This window comes from Petaurus breviceps, unplaced genomic scaffold (assembly GCF_028583685.1).
Source record: "Petaurus breviceps papuanus isolate PSGF00001 unplaced genomic scaffold, PetGlider_PUasm1.0 108, whole genome shotgun sequence".
Classification (NCBI taxonomy): Eukaryota; Metazoa; Chordata; class Mammalia; order Diprotodontia; family Petauridae; genus Petaurus; species Petaurus breviceps.
The window spans coordinates 2,281,339-2,294,992 of record NW_027185593.1 but is presented as its reverse complement, the minus strand read 5'-3'; the positions used below and the strand labels follow the sequence as shown (position 1 = coordinate 2,294,992).

At 51.4% G+C, this 13,654-nt stretch overlaps 1 protein-coding gene across 1 annotated transcript in view; it reads right to left on the bottom strand.

Moving 5' to 3' along the window:
• Positions 1–13,221, bottom strand: part of ONECUT3 (one cut homeobox 3) — a 47,584-nt gene extending 34,363 nt beyond the window's left edge. The window contains exon 1 of the mRNA XM_069079564.1: positions 12,093–13,221. Coding sequence (XP_068935665.1) covers positions 12,093–13,221 — 1,129 coding nt within the window. The remainder of the gene's footprint in view (positions 1–12,092) is intronic.
• Positions 13,222–13,654: the final 433 nt, after the last annotated feature.

Sequence of the window (13,654 nt, the reverse complement as noted above, 5' to 3'; positions counted from 1 at the left end):
GAGAGAGAGAGAGAGAGAGAGAGAGAGAGAGAGAGAGAGAGAGAGAGTAATGGGGAGGGAGAGTGGAAGGGAGAGGAAAGGAGAGGCTGGAGAGAGGAGGAAGGGAAGAAGAGGGAGACAGAGAAGAGGGGGGAGAGAAGGGGAAGGAAGGGAAGGGAGAGAAGAAGAATCTTAGACCTATATATTAGGGTGTTAGCACATAGACATACGTTCCACTCCCTACTGCCGTCCCATGGGTAATGCATCACATACAGATGCCTGTGTTTATGAGCGCGCAGTGCCCATACCTGATTCGAGGTACCACACTCCGTATTGCAGCCCGAAGATATAACCAAATCTTCTCTCCCTAGGCCTGCAAGGTCGACAAGCAGACGCCCTGCCACCAGGAGGCGTTTCTACTTGGTATCCCAGGAGTCAGAAACGAAATTTAGACATTCAGCGAGTTTTCTTAGTAGACCCCCACCTCCAAACTAGCTGTCAGGAATGTAATATAAGTTGGGGTTCCTAACTAGGGCAATAGCTTGCTTTTAAAATTTTTTTGATAACTGTATTTCAGTATAATTGATTTTCTTTGTAACTCTGTATTTATTGCACATGTATTTAGCAACATGATTCTGAGAAGCGGGTCACCAATAGGCGTCACCAGACTGCCAAAGGGGTCCAGAACACAAAAAAGGTTAAGAATCCCCGCACTAAGAAGACACCAGGAATAGTTCGGGGAACAGACAGCGAGGAGATGGTGAAGACAGGGGAAATTTGGAGTCAGAAGGGCTAGGTCTGAAACCTGACTTTCCTTGTAAAATTGTTTTAATAAAATGATTTCCTTGGATAAATCTCTCTGTTTTTCCAAATCTGTACAATCAGAGTGTTGGCCTAGATGATCTCGGAATTCCTTTCCAGTTCTAAAGTGACTCGGGGACGGCAGGACGGGGTGGGCAGCACGTCCTGACTCCCTAAAGCCAAAGTGGAATGGTTCACAACTTTACACTCTCTGACTAAAGGAGTAGGTGTAACTGTGCGCCTCTGTGTGAGTCGAACTGGGATCCCAAGGAAGTGGGATTCCCTGCCCCAGAGGACCCACTGAGTCTCTCTTCCGGGACTGGGCCAGCAGCGATCACCTGGAGCCTTCCAATTCCACATCTGGAGGAAGAAAGGGTAGTCATTCCTTTCCTCCCTCACACCCTCAGTGTCGTGTCAGACCTCCGAGTCCCCGAAACTCGGTGATATCTCTGAGTTCTGCTGATCTCCGTCTTCGTCCGTCCGCTTTCCTACCCCAAGCTCTGTATCCACCAACCCCAAATCCATTCTGGCTTTGATTTGAGGGAGGTGGTTTTCTTGTACAGACCGCGAGCTGGAGGTTTCCCAGGGGGTATCTACAGCCTCACTAAGCCCGATTCACTAGTCCCGTTCGAAATGGCTGCTGCAGGATTAGACCAGGCCGAGTATGCTCGGACGTGGTTCTCGGAGACGCTCAACCAGGCTTTCTGCCCACGACTTCACGCTGCTGCTTCTCCTCTATACAATAGCTTCTGTCAAATGTTATAGGTTCCGTACAGCACTAGCTCAGAGACAGACAGACAGGCAGACAGAGACAGAGACAGAGAGAGAGAGAGGAAAAGAGAGAGAGAGAGAGAGAGAAGGAGTGGTCTTTGGATCGCCTCGAGTGGTCCGTCAGTCGGTCGGTCCATTAGGTTCATTAGACCTCGGGGACCGCACCGACTCCCAAGGAATTTTGGACACCTCCGCGTTATTGCTCTAAAGTTCCGTGGCGGCCCTAGGGAGAGGCAGGAGCTCTGAATGCGGCCACAGGGGACCCGAAGTGTGGGCTGCCGGAGCTCCTAGAGCCTGGGGTAGGGGCGAAGGCGACTGTTCACTGGCTCAATCTCTCTGTGTCTCTCTTTCTGCCTCTCTGTCTCTGTCTCTCTCTGAGCTAGTGCTGTACATAACCTATAACATTTGACAGAAGCTATTGTATAGAAGAGAAGCAGCAGCGTGAAGTCGTGGGCAGAAAACCGACCTCAGAGAAAAGAAAGGGAGACCTGGGTTCAAATCTTGCCTCGACACATACAGACTCTGTAACTCTAGGCAAGTCAACTAAACTTAGCCCAGTCAACTGTCTGAGACCTCGAAATTCAGAACAATTGCTGAGCATTGTTAGAGTTTTCTCACCTTAGTACTTGCTATACACTTATGAAACTGGTTTTATGAACTGTGTTTATGTAAAATCAGAGGCTCTAGAAGAACTCTCTAAGACCATCTCATTGAATCCTCTTGTTTAACAAGGGGAGGAAACAAAAAGACCCACTGAGGCAGCTCTGTGACTTTGAGCTGAGCCTCAGTTTCCTCCTCTGTAAAATGAGGGTGTGGGCGGTAGATTAGCCTTAGGGTCTCTTTCAGCTTTAGCATTCTGAGTCCTGTGTTCTAAGATTCCTTCCAGCTCTGATGATCTGCATTCTAAGATCTTTCTTAGATAAAATATTCTAGTTTATAAGGGTCCTCTCAGCTCTGACATTCTAGGTTCTATGAAAGTACCTAGCTATGGTCACACATCAGGGTGCCCAAAGTCTCTGGTTTTCCAGGAGTCATTATTCCTAAGCCCAGTTTCAGGGTCAGGCTTGCACCTCTCTCGGCACCCCACGGTACCTGGGAGACTCCCTGGACTGCCTAGATCGATTGGTTTCCTCTCCCACTCATTGGGCAAAGGTTACCACTTTCTTTAAGGAGATGACTGAATGGGAGGGGGGATTTTAATGTCGCCCAATTGTCTAGTAGGGAGGCTTTGGGCAGGGGTACCAGGCTCCCCACTGCTTCTCTCAGGAAGGCAGACAGGATTGCTCTCAGTCTAGGGCTGAGTGGAGAGGTAGGAGGAGGGGAGGCTTGGGTGGGGAGGAGAAGGGAGGGGAAAGGCTGGGATAGGAGAGGGGAAGTTTGAGCAGCTGAGAAGGCAAAGCAAGGAGGGGGATCGATACAGATTCAGTTCAAACCGGCTGTAGATCGGTTCACCAAGAGCGCAGCCGCTGCTGGGCGGGCCAATGACACAGCCAGCCAGGCCCCAGCTCTGGCAGCCCCAATTCCCCAGCACTCTGAGCAGAAGCTCCCACCCCCTGTCCTCCAACTGGCCAGGGGCTGGCTCCCTGAATACATACAGTGCACACCCTGTCACACCACATACTCATAGTCTTGCACAATCACCACCCACTAATATTATACTCTGGTCACTAGCCAGAATGGAGAATGTTTGAGCTGAGAGAGATCTTAGAACATCTTCTGACCATAGAATCTGGAGCTGGAAGAGAGGGTGATCCAATCCAGAACCCTCATTTTAAAGATGAGCAAAAAGGAAGCCCAGAGGGGTGTAGGGACTTGGGAAGCAAGCTGAAGAGGTGGGATTATACCTCCCTATCCTCTGACTTCAAATGCACCATTTGAATCTTCACTGCTATGGTCCAAATGGGAGTTAGCCTATTTCTATGGCATTTCAGGATTGACAAAGCTCTTCCTCTACAGTTCTCTGTGGTCAATAGTGCAACTATGATTGTAGCCATTTTAAAGATGAGGAAACTGAGACTCAGAAAAGAGGAAGAAACAGGAATCCAAATAGGACCACTATGGAATATATTGTCACTCTCCTGGTATCCAAAGCCAGTGTGTTTCTTTTCTTTTGCCTTTTTTTTTTTTGGACGGGCAATTGGGGTTAAGTGACTTGCCTAAGGTCACATGGCTTGTAAGTGTTAAGTGTCTGAAGCCCAATTTGAACTCAGGTCCTCCTGACTCCAGGGCCAGTGCTCTATTCACTGCCACCTAGTCACCCCTGCCAGTGTGCTTCCTAGTATACTATGGGCCAGGGTGTAAAGACAGAAATTAAACCCCTCTCCTTTGCCCCCAAATGTTACACTCTTTGTACCACATTGTCTGCTACTTTTAACCCTTAAGTAGCAGAGAATCTACATCTCTAAAGTTTAGTCTCAATATTGTTATGCATTTTAAAGAACAAACAGGTTTATTGAGGAGAACTCTTTGAGTCTTACTGGCTTTGTAGAGAGTTGATTTCTGTCTAGTATGTCTAAAGCTGTGGGCATGTCTATGTTGAGGGTTCGTGTTTGGGCGTACGGCCACCGATGTCTTCAGAGTGGGTGGGGTATATATCTATCTAAGGAGCCCATGGAACTGTGTTTCCTTTGCATGGGTGAAGAACTATTCACTTAAAATTAGGAGTGTGTATGTGATCCATAGGGTGGATGTGCCTTTGTAGGGAGCGTATTTGTATTTGTACACTGCATCTAAAGCTGGATGTGTATCTATGTATTTCTGCATGTTTTGTCACTATATATTGATGTCTAAAGCAATCTGTGTGTGTAGGTTTCCATTCTAGATCTTGCAGTTCATACCATGTGTATACAAGGTTAAGTTTGGTGTAACTGGGTATGGGTCCAGTGTGTGTGTGTGTGTGTGTGTGTGTGTGTGTTGAGTGCATCTAATACATATATAGTGTTCACAGGACAATGTTTTGTATACATTCATTAATTCACTCCCAGTATTTTCAGACTCTCCTCCCTCTTCAACCCTGAGTCAGGGTGGTAAAGACAGGGTAGGTGGACTGACCTGGATCCTACTCAGGCAGAGATGGGAATGTGGGAAAGGAAGGAAGGAGGTGAAGGAAGATAGAAGGAAGGAAAGATGGAAGGAAGGGAAGAATGAAAGGAGGAAGGAATAAAAGGAAGAAGATAGGAAGAAAGGGAGGGAGTGAGCAAGAAAGAAAAGAAGAACTTGAGCAGAAGGAAGACTGAGAGAGAAATGAGGTGAGTGTTTGCAGAAACCAAAACCTTACAACTCTTTCCTGCTTGGGGAAGGAATGAAGTATGCAGCCTCTGTAGCTGCCTGTACCATGCCCAGCCAAGGAAAGTCTAAGGATTTATGGGAAGAAAAGGGGGTCAAGGGCATTTTGGACCATTTACAGGGCTGAGTCCCAGAAGCAAGTGAGTGAACCATACCAGACAGACTTTTCAATATGGAAAATGCAAGCCTTAGCTACTACTTGCCTCTGAAGCCTTTTCTCTTTCACTTTTGTCTAAATTTGTCTCCATTCAAGATGGTATTTTTCTTTCTGTCTCTCTTTTTGACTCTCTTCTCACTGTGTCCATCTGTGTTCGGTCTCTGTCTCTCTGTCTTCTTTATTTATCCCCCCCTTTTATCTTTCTTTCTTTTTCCTCTTCCTTCTATTATGCCTCAACTTTGGCCTCAGCAACTCCCTCAGTCCCTCCTCCATCTGCCTGCCACCCCTTTTCTTCACCCTCAGCTTTATGTCTGCAGCTTTATGTCAAAGAGACTGAAGCATGGGGGAGAGACTCCCGGATTATGGTCCCAAAGTCGGTCCCTTTAGGGCAGTACAAATTGACCCCCCTTCCGCTTCCCCTTCTCCTTCCCCTTCCCCTTCTCTTCCACACATTGTATCTATAATAAAATTAGAATCAAATAGTTTTGTGAGGCAGGGGAAGGAATCCTAACCTGGGAGTCAAGATGCTCAGAAGCTCTGTCACTTTCTTTCTCTGTATCTCAGTTTCCTAAACCGTCAAATGGGATAATAATCTTCCTCCCTCACAGAGCTGTTTGTGAGACTCAGACAATGGATTAAAAAAAAAAAACAACTTCTTCATAAATTGTAAAGTTCCAGACACAAGTAAATATGATATGATATATTCTTATTGACCAGTCCTATTACATAATATAATAATTAATGCATGTGTGGATGGATCTGACAAGAGAAAGCAAGAGGTTTTATTTCTGTCTCCACAGGCAATTTGAGAATGACTTTTCCCCTCACCGAACCAAGCTGTTGTTTCTGGCCTTTGGTAGACTCGGCCTCGGCTTGCTTAGGTCCCCACTCAGGACCCAGCCTGACCCCAGCGGCTTAGCTGTGGATGGCACAGGTTCCCAAACGCCTTGGTTCATGCTTCCCCAGGGGTTGGCCCCCTAACGGTTTTCTCCTCTTCTCTCTCCGTCATGGATTTTATTTTTTATATTTTAGATTTTGATCAGTTACAAAAATAGTTTGAGTCCGGAGCTGCAATTCCGACAATATTTGAAGCGGGCCGAGCACGATCGATCCGCGTGACGGTGATGAATTAGAGATAGTAATTCGAATTTATCGATTTTGCGGCCTGAAGGAGCCCTCCCCCCCCACCCCAAACCAATTCCACTTTCCATATAATTACTGTTTTAAATGTAATCACGGAAAGGAGGCACCGCGTCTGGTCTGGACCGGGTTACTGAGGAAGTTCGTGTGAATGGGAAGTGGGGTGAGGGTGGGGGACACTTGGATAAGAGGTGAGACGTGGGGGTGGGGTGGAATAGGATAGGAAGGTGAGGATGGAGGTTCTATTTCAGGTTCTGTTAATGATTCAATGCACGAGTTTGGCCAGTTTCTCCATCTGTAAAATGGAAGAACAGAAATGGTCCCAAGCCTCTCTCCTAACTTTGACATTCGGTGAGCTAAGAGACCTCCCCAGCTCTATCATTCTCACAAAACCTCCCCAGCTCAGACTATATGAATCTAACCCTAATGAGATGTGGGGGATGGACCATATTACATTATTATACCATGTACATTTCGGTGGGAAGAGAGGAAATGATTCTAGCTAGAAAGAAACAAGTCCATATACTCAGGCTAAATCCTTGTCCACAGGTCCTCTCTGCCTTTCCATCCGTGGGGCTTTTATAATTTGCAGTGTCAGCCCCAGGCATACACATCCTCACATCTGTTACTATTTTTTTTCCATTTCCAAAGTGCTTTCTCATTAATTCTCTTATCCTATTGACCCTTACAACTTCTAGAGATGAGAGTTATCAAATGAGTTAACCTATGGAGAGCGCTTTGCAAACCTTAGAGCGCTGTATAAGGCTAGCCATCATTATTCCCATTTCATCAAACACAGTAATATACAGAAGAAAAAAAAAAGTGATTTGGTCAAGGTCACACAGAGAGATGGTGTTGAGGGTGTGTGTGTGTGTGTGTGTGTATTTAGAATACAAGGATCCTTTCTTCCTGACCATGCAGTGATTAGTGTTGGGAAATGCTTGGTCCACACCGCGCGCTGCTGGCCTGGATTCTGCACAGCCAGAATGGGCACAGCCAAATCAAAACAACTACAGCTATTGCAAGAGCCCAACACCTTTAAACTAGATTATCCATATTGCTAGGAATAATTAAGGAAGCTTGGGAACTTGAATGGCCTGATCTGGGCTGGGGAGAGGTGGGTGCATTAACTCTCCAGAGAATAGGTAGTATTCTTGGTTCCTCTTTCCTTACCTTAGGTCTTCTTCTCTAGTTCGAGGCTCCCAGGCCTACCTAAGTTGGGAGGGGGAGGGTCGTGGGGGAGGAGGGGAATGAAACTGTCTTTTTCCAGCCATCGATACAGCCCAGGAAGACTGAAACGAGGGACCTGTATCCTCCAGGAGGCATTCCACCCCTACCTCGACTCTGCCCAAGGAGCTCCATCTGCTCTCCCACTCACCTTCCGGAAGGAATCTGGGTCGCTTCACATCCAACTCAAATGGACTGAGGACCTGGAGCCTTTGGGGCCCTCGGGGCCAATCTCGGGATTTGACCTTTTGCCCTCTGGATTCCCCATCTCTTTCTCCCGAGGCGTCGCTGGAGGACGGGGGGGGGGGGGGGGGCGGGGGAAAGTCCTCCACAGCTCACCTCTACCCGCCCTGGAAGGCTGTGCGGGTGGCATGTGCCCACTTTAGCCAGCCTTCGGAAAAAGGCCTTGCTTTCATTCTCACCCCTTCCTGTCCTTTTCCTTCTCTTCTCTCCCCTCCCTCCCTTTTCCCTCATTTTCGTTTTTTGCCTTTGTTCTGGGGCTCTCTGTGTACGGCTTCCCATTTTTCTCTTTTTCTGTCCGTTGGTCTATTTCTCTGTCTTTGCCTTTGTCTTTTCCTTCTGTCTCCTTTTCTCGGTCTTTCGTGTCTCTTTGTGTATCTTTCTCTGCCTCTCTTCCTCCTTCGTTTTTCCTTTGCTGCATCTTCCTGTCTTTGTCTCGGTTATCTCTTCCTAGTTTTCCGAGTTTCTGGGCAAGCTGGGTGTAGAGAGGACTGTAGGAGCAGGGAGAGGGGTACTGGATCTGGAAGGATTCTAGCCTAGTGTTAACTGTTGGCTCTAAGGTTCGGTCTCAGAGACCCAAGGGCCAAGGGAGGTTCCGCCTGTGTAATTTTAAGGGAAAAGGGAGCTCTAATAGGAGACAGTGTGTGTGTGTGTGTGTGTGTGTGTGTGTGTGTGTGTGTGTTGGGAGGGGGATCGAGGGAGCTAGAAAGCTTAATTCTCAATCACCCCAGAACTCGGGTAATATCTGAGGCCTTGGCACTTTTATCACGGATGCGATTTATTTTCTTGGGGGGGGGGACGACTTGGAAGGGAGAGAAGGGGCGATGGCTATGGTCCACTTCATCAGGATTTCTTCTTTTCCCTCCCGCCCTCAGACCCTTTGGTGGGGGCTTCGGTGGAGAGGCGGTCTATACTTCTGTCCCTGTTCCCGCCCTGTGCTCGGACTGGAGATAAAACAACTGATCACCCAGTCCAAAGACCACCTCCGGGAACCCTCCACCCACGGCCCTCGCTCTTACCCCCATCTCAAGGCTTCCGGATGGGCTAACTCTGGCGGTGTCCGCACTTAAATCTCGATTTCCTCGGGCCTCGTAAAGCCGAGAGCGATTTGCATTCTATTAACTGCTTTTCAATAGCGCATTGACCGGAACTAAAGGATGGCGCGCGGGGCCTAATTACCAGCCGCCCCCGCGCGTTGTAGTCGCGCAGTCCCGTACCCCTAGCCCAGGGCTCTGGGTCCTCGCACTCCTGGTCGGCTCCAGACTCTGTCTGGGTCCCAGGTTATGGAAAACAGGGACTGCGAGGCCTGGGAACCCTGAAGAGAGTAAGTAGAGGCCAAGATTCGGGAACCCAGGACCCAGGTCCTCGACGTATAACAACAGTTTGATAGAGAGGGAGGTTCCCGTGTGGACCGTGAGAGTGTCTATCACGAGGGATGTGTAACGAATGTAGCCAGCAAAATAGCTAATTTAAACTCCTTCTCTAGAACTGGGACTTTATAATGTCTACGACTGATGCTGTGAGCCTGAGCAAGCCCCTTCTCCTCCTGGGGCCTCAGTTTCCTCATCTGTAAAATAAGGAAGTGTGACTAGATGAGCTATTATGTTTAAAGTTCCTCGCAGCTCTGACATTCTTCGTTCTAAAGATCCTTTCTGGCTCAAAGAGTCTTTGTTCTACGTCCTAAGTTAGTCAGGACTCCGACATTCTGTGTTCTGAACCGGTTGTTCAATTCCGACGTTCTTTGTTCTACGTTCTAAGGTTCATTTCAGCTCCAACATTTTATCAGCTAAGGCCTCCGCCTGTTCTGACATCCTGTGTTCTACCCATCTAACTCGAACATTTTGTTCCATATTTTCATGTCCATTCCGATTTAGAATTCTATGTTCTAAAGTTCCTTCCATTCTGAGCCTCCAGCATGATGTAGACTTGCGATGTGGGATATATAATAATGTAGCGATTCTTTTTTTTAAAAAAAGAAATACAGTAAATGTTGAATTTAATACATCTTATGCCATATAGAATACTAAAACGTGTGATATGTAATATACAGTATACAGTAGCGTGCGAAGTAAAATGTAATTTCTATTAAAGGACACGAAATGTGTAATAGATATTTAAAAATCTATACCTTAATGCATAATGTAAAGGTTTAGCGTACCTCATAATATGTAATACACAACTTAATATTTAACCAATTTAATATAAAGTCTATACACTGTGATGAAATATGTAATGGGGAGCAAGAGTGCTATTACAAATTCTATCTGTATAATTATGATAGATTAATTAACTATGAATAATGGCATGAATATTAGTGACTGGAGTTTCTGGTCCTCTGAGAAAGCAATGGGGGAAATGGATTGAAGTAGAGACCTCCTCTCACATCTCAGGTCAACTTCAACCTCCCTTTGCCCCTTTTCTTACATTTCTTCGTTTGGAGAGAGATATGAAGTATGCATATGTGTGTATGTGTGTGAGGTGATGCTGAGGGGGTTCAGAGGTTAGAGAAAGTCTAGTCCTAGCCCCTCAGTCCTACTTGGCCTCATTTTGGGGGGAGGAACTAGGCTCTGATACAAGGGGGAGCCTGGGTGCTTGGAACCCAAGTTAGGCCCCCACCCCCCACCCTGGCCTAGAGACAGGGCAAGCTGCTAGCAATCATCGATCGGCTGCCGAGCAGAGCTGCGGCTATTGTCCCCAGCTCCCAGCGGGTCCCCTGGCCCAAGGTCCCCGACAGCGGAGGAGGGAGGGATCGGGACTGCGGGGAGCACCCGCCCCCAAAGGGGTGCCCATTGAAGATATCGCCTGTGGAGGATTTTGGGGGGGCACTGGGGCCAGATGTTGCTTCTAGCTGTTGACCACGGGGAAATCTCTCCTGGGAGCTATGGCCTGGTGTGTGTGTGTGTGAGTGTGTGAGAGAGAGAGAGAGAGAGAGAGAAAGAGAGAGAGAGAGAGAGAGAGAGAGAGAGAGAGAGAGAGAGAGAATTCAGCTGCCTGAATTTAGATTCAGAGAGATAGAGAAAGAGAAAGGAAGATTGAAGGAAGGCAGACAAAGAGAAGGGATATTCAGATCCAAAGATATTCAGAAAGAAAAACGGAAAGAAAGGAGACAGAAAGATTTAGAGGAGGAAGACAAGAGGTAGATATTGAGAGAAAAGATAGAGATGGAGATAGAAAAGGGGTGGGAGAGAGGGAGAAAGAGTAGACTCTGAATGTGTGTGTGTGTATGCCTGCGCGCGCTCGTGTGACCTGTGTCTGAGGTTGAATCTAGTGTATGTGATCAGTGGGCTCGGCAAAGACACACTGTCCACACGCGTGCCTCGGCGTCGGTGACTCCAGATGCATGTGGGTGTCCCTGGTGGGTTCATGACTAGCGTGCCTGTCTTTGTGTGTCGATCCTCTGGGCACTTGATTCTCTCTCTCTGGCTCCCTCCCGAAGCTGTCCTGTTCACACCCTCGTTCGTGGGCTCTCCTCTGACCTTTGTCGCTGGCCTCGGGGCTCTATGACCGGGCGGCCCTGGAAGGCCCCAGAAGGCGCCTCTCTCGGCGGGCTGGGGGTGGGGATTGATAGCCGGGGCCATTTGTATAGAAAAGATGGAGCCAGGGGATCGATGGAGGAGAGTATGAGGGGGTGGGGATTGGGGAGAATAGCGGCAGTGAACTCTTTAGAGCCAGGCCCGGAAGAGTAGAGTTGATAGGCGCTAGGGAGACGAAAGCCCTCGGGCTAAAACGCGGCGTGGACAGACCTATCCTTCCACCACGATCCCATAACATCCCAGCGCACGATTCCCCAGTCCAGAGTTTCTGAGGGTAGCCAGGCTTACCTCCTTCCTCTGTCTCAACCCCCTGACCATCTCAATACGATTTTCCCAAGCATTTCTGGCCTATAGCACCCCGGGGCACCAGCTCGAAGTCGAAAAGGAGGAGAGGAGAGAGAGGGGGTGGGTGAGTGACCAGACAGATTCAGGGGGGTGGGAAGGGCGTTATAGAGAAAAGGGAAGACCTTCCCATTAAGGGATCCTGTAACCTACTCCACGTTGGGAGCACCGGGTATGTGAAGAAGAGGATTCACTGCCTGGCCACTTCATTCCCTGCCTCTCCGCCAGTCTCCCGGACGCCTGTTCTGGTTTCATTCCCGGACTCCCGAACCTTTCAGACACAGTACTCGGCCGCCTCCTTTCTCCAGCCCCCTGACTTCCTCCCAATTTCCAGGTGCCGGTCCCCTTGCCACATGTGAATTTCAGCGTTTCCTGCCCAGTCCTCGATCCTAGCCCTCTGACTGTATGCCTTAGGGTTCGGTTCCCTATCCAGACCCAACCTTCCCTTCCGTCCCCAACCCTGGTCAAATCTTTTCCCTGTGCGCTCTACTTCTCCGTCCCAGTGCTAGCTAGGAGTTTTAGCTCTTGCGCGAGCCCTGCCTCTCCTTCCCTCCACCTGGCTCGGACCCCCTTATGCCTGGGACTCGCCCCGCCCTTCACCCGCCCCGGCCCCCTACCTGCGAGTCTGAGGGCCGACATCCTCTGGAACTCAGGCTCCTGCAGCCACTTCCACATCCTGCGGAAGGTCTCGCGGCCGGATTTGAGCTTACTCCAGGGCTTGGGGTTGCGCAGCAGGTCGGAGAGGGTGCCTTGCGAGCGGCACAGGATGCGCTGAGCGAAAATGGCCTGGGGGATGCTGTAGCGCTTCAGCTCGGCTGTGATTCTCTGTGCCACCTCTTTGGTGTTGATCTCTTCCACCTGGCCGGAGCTGCCAGCCTGCGAGCCCGACGCGGCCGCCGCCGCCTGTCGCTCGCGCTCGGCCAACAGTCCTCCCCCGCCGCTGGCGCTGCCACCGGGACCCGCGTGGTGCCCGTGCGCGCCTAGCCCGTTGAGCGGCGCCATCAGACCCGCTCCGGGTGCCCCGAGGCCACGGCCCAGCGGATCCTCAGCCCGGGCCAGCATGGCCGCGTGCGGCTCGAAGGCGGCCGCAGACAACATCTTCTCCCCGGCCAGGTGCGGCCCCGTGCCGTAGGTCGCCAGCGGGGGCGGGGGCGGCGGGGGAGGCGGAGGCGGCGGCTGCTGTCCGCCGTGCAGGGGGCCCAGCCCGTTGGCTAGCGGGCTCAGCGGCTGCCCCATAGCCGGCACGTCCTTGGCATAATGGCCGTAGAGATTGCCCACGGAGGCCAGCCCCCGGTCGTCGCGCATGAGGGTGAAACTACCGCTGACGTTTGCGGGCAAGCGCTGGTGGGGGTGGGCTCCGTGGGGTGGGGGGCCGGCGGGGTGGTGCGGGTGCGGGTGGTGGTGTGGGTGCGGGGGTGGGTGCGGGTGGAACTTGTCGGAGACAGCCGAGATGGGTGGCAGATGCTGGAGCGGCGTGAGGGTAGTGTAAGAGCCGCTGAGGCTGAGGGCCGGACCGGGTGAGTCGCAGGCCAGGCTCATGGCTGGGTGCAGCGGGGCGGCCAGCTCGGCCCGGTAGTCAGCAGCGCCGCTCTCCAGCAGCGAGGCCACGCCTGATACCATAGCCGGCCGGGCCGGTCCCCCCACCAGGCCGCGGTGTGGGCCGGGCCGCGCGTGGGCTGGACTCAGCAGCTCCCCGGCCGCCTGCGGATGCGCCAGCCCGCCCAGGTTGTCCAAGCTCAGCTCCATGGCGGCCGGCCGGCCTCCCGCCGGCCCGCCGGCCCCCCGCCGCCGCCGCCTCTGGCCGCCCTCCGAAGGCGCGCCCGCCGCTACTCCATGGGGCCGGCTGGGCGCACTGGCAGGCGGCGGCGACGGCAGAGCGCGGCCCACGGGGCCCCCGGGCACGGCCCCCGGCCCCTGGCCACGATGCTCCGGCCTCCTGGCCCCCCCGGCCCCGGCCCGAGCCTCCCAGCGCCGCCGGCTGCCCGCCCGCCCGCTTCCCCGGGGCTCAGGGATGCAGCTGCGAGCGAGCCCGTTCCGCCCTGGCCAGCGCCGAAAACGATGTGGCCGCCGACCGCCCGCCAGCCTTAGCCTCGCAGCCAGCGCCGCCTGACGTCAGCAGCTCCCAGCTCATCAGGGCTCTCTCACTCGCCTGCCCCTCTCTCTCTCTCTCTCTCTCTCT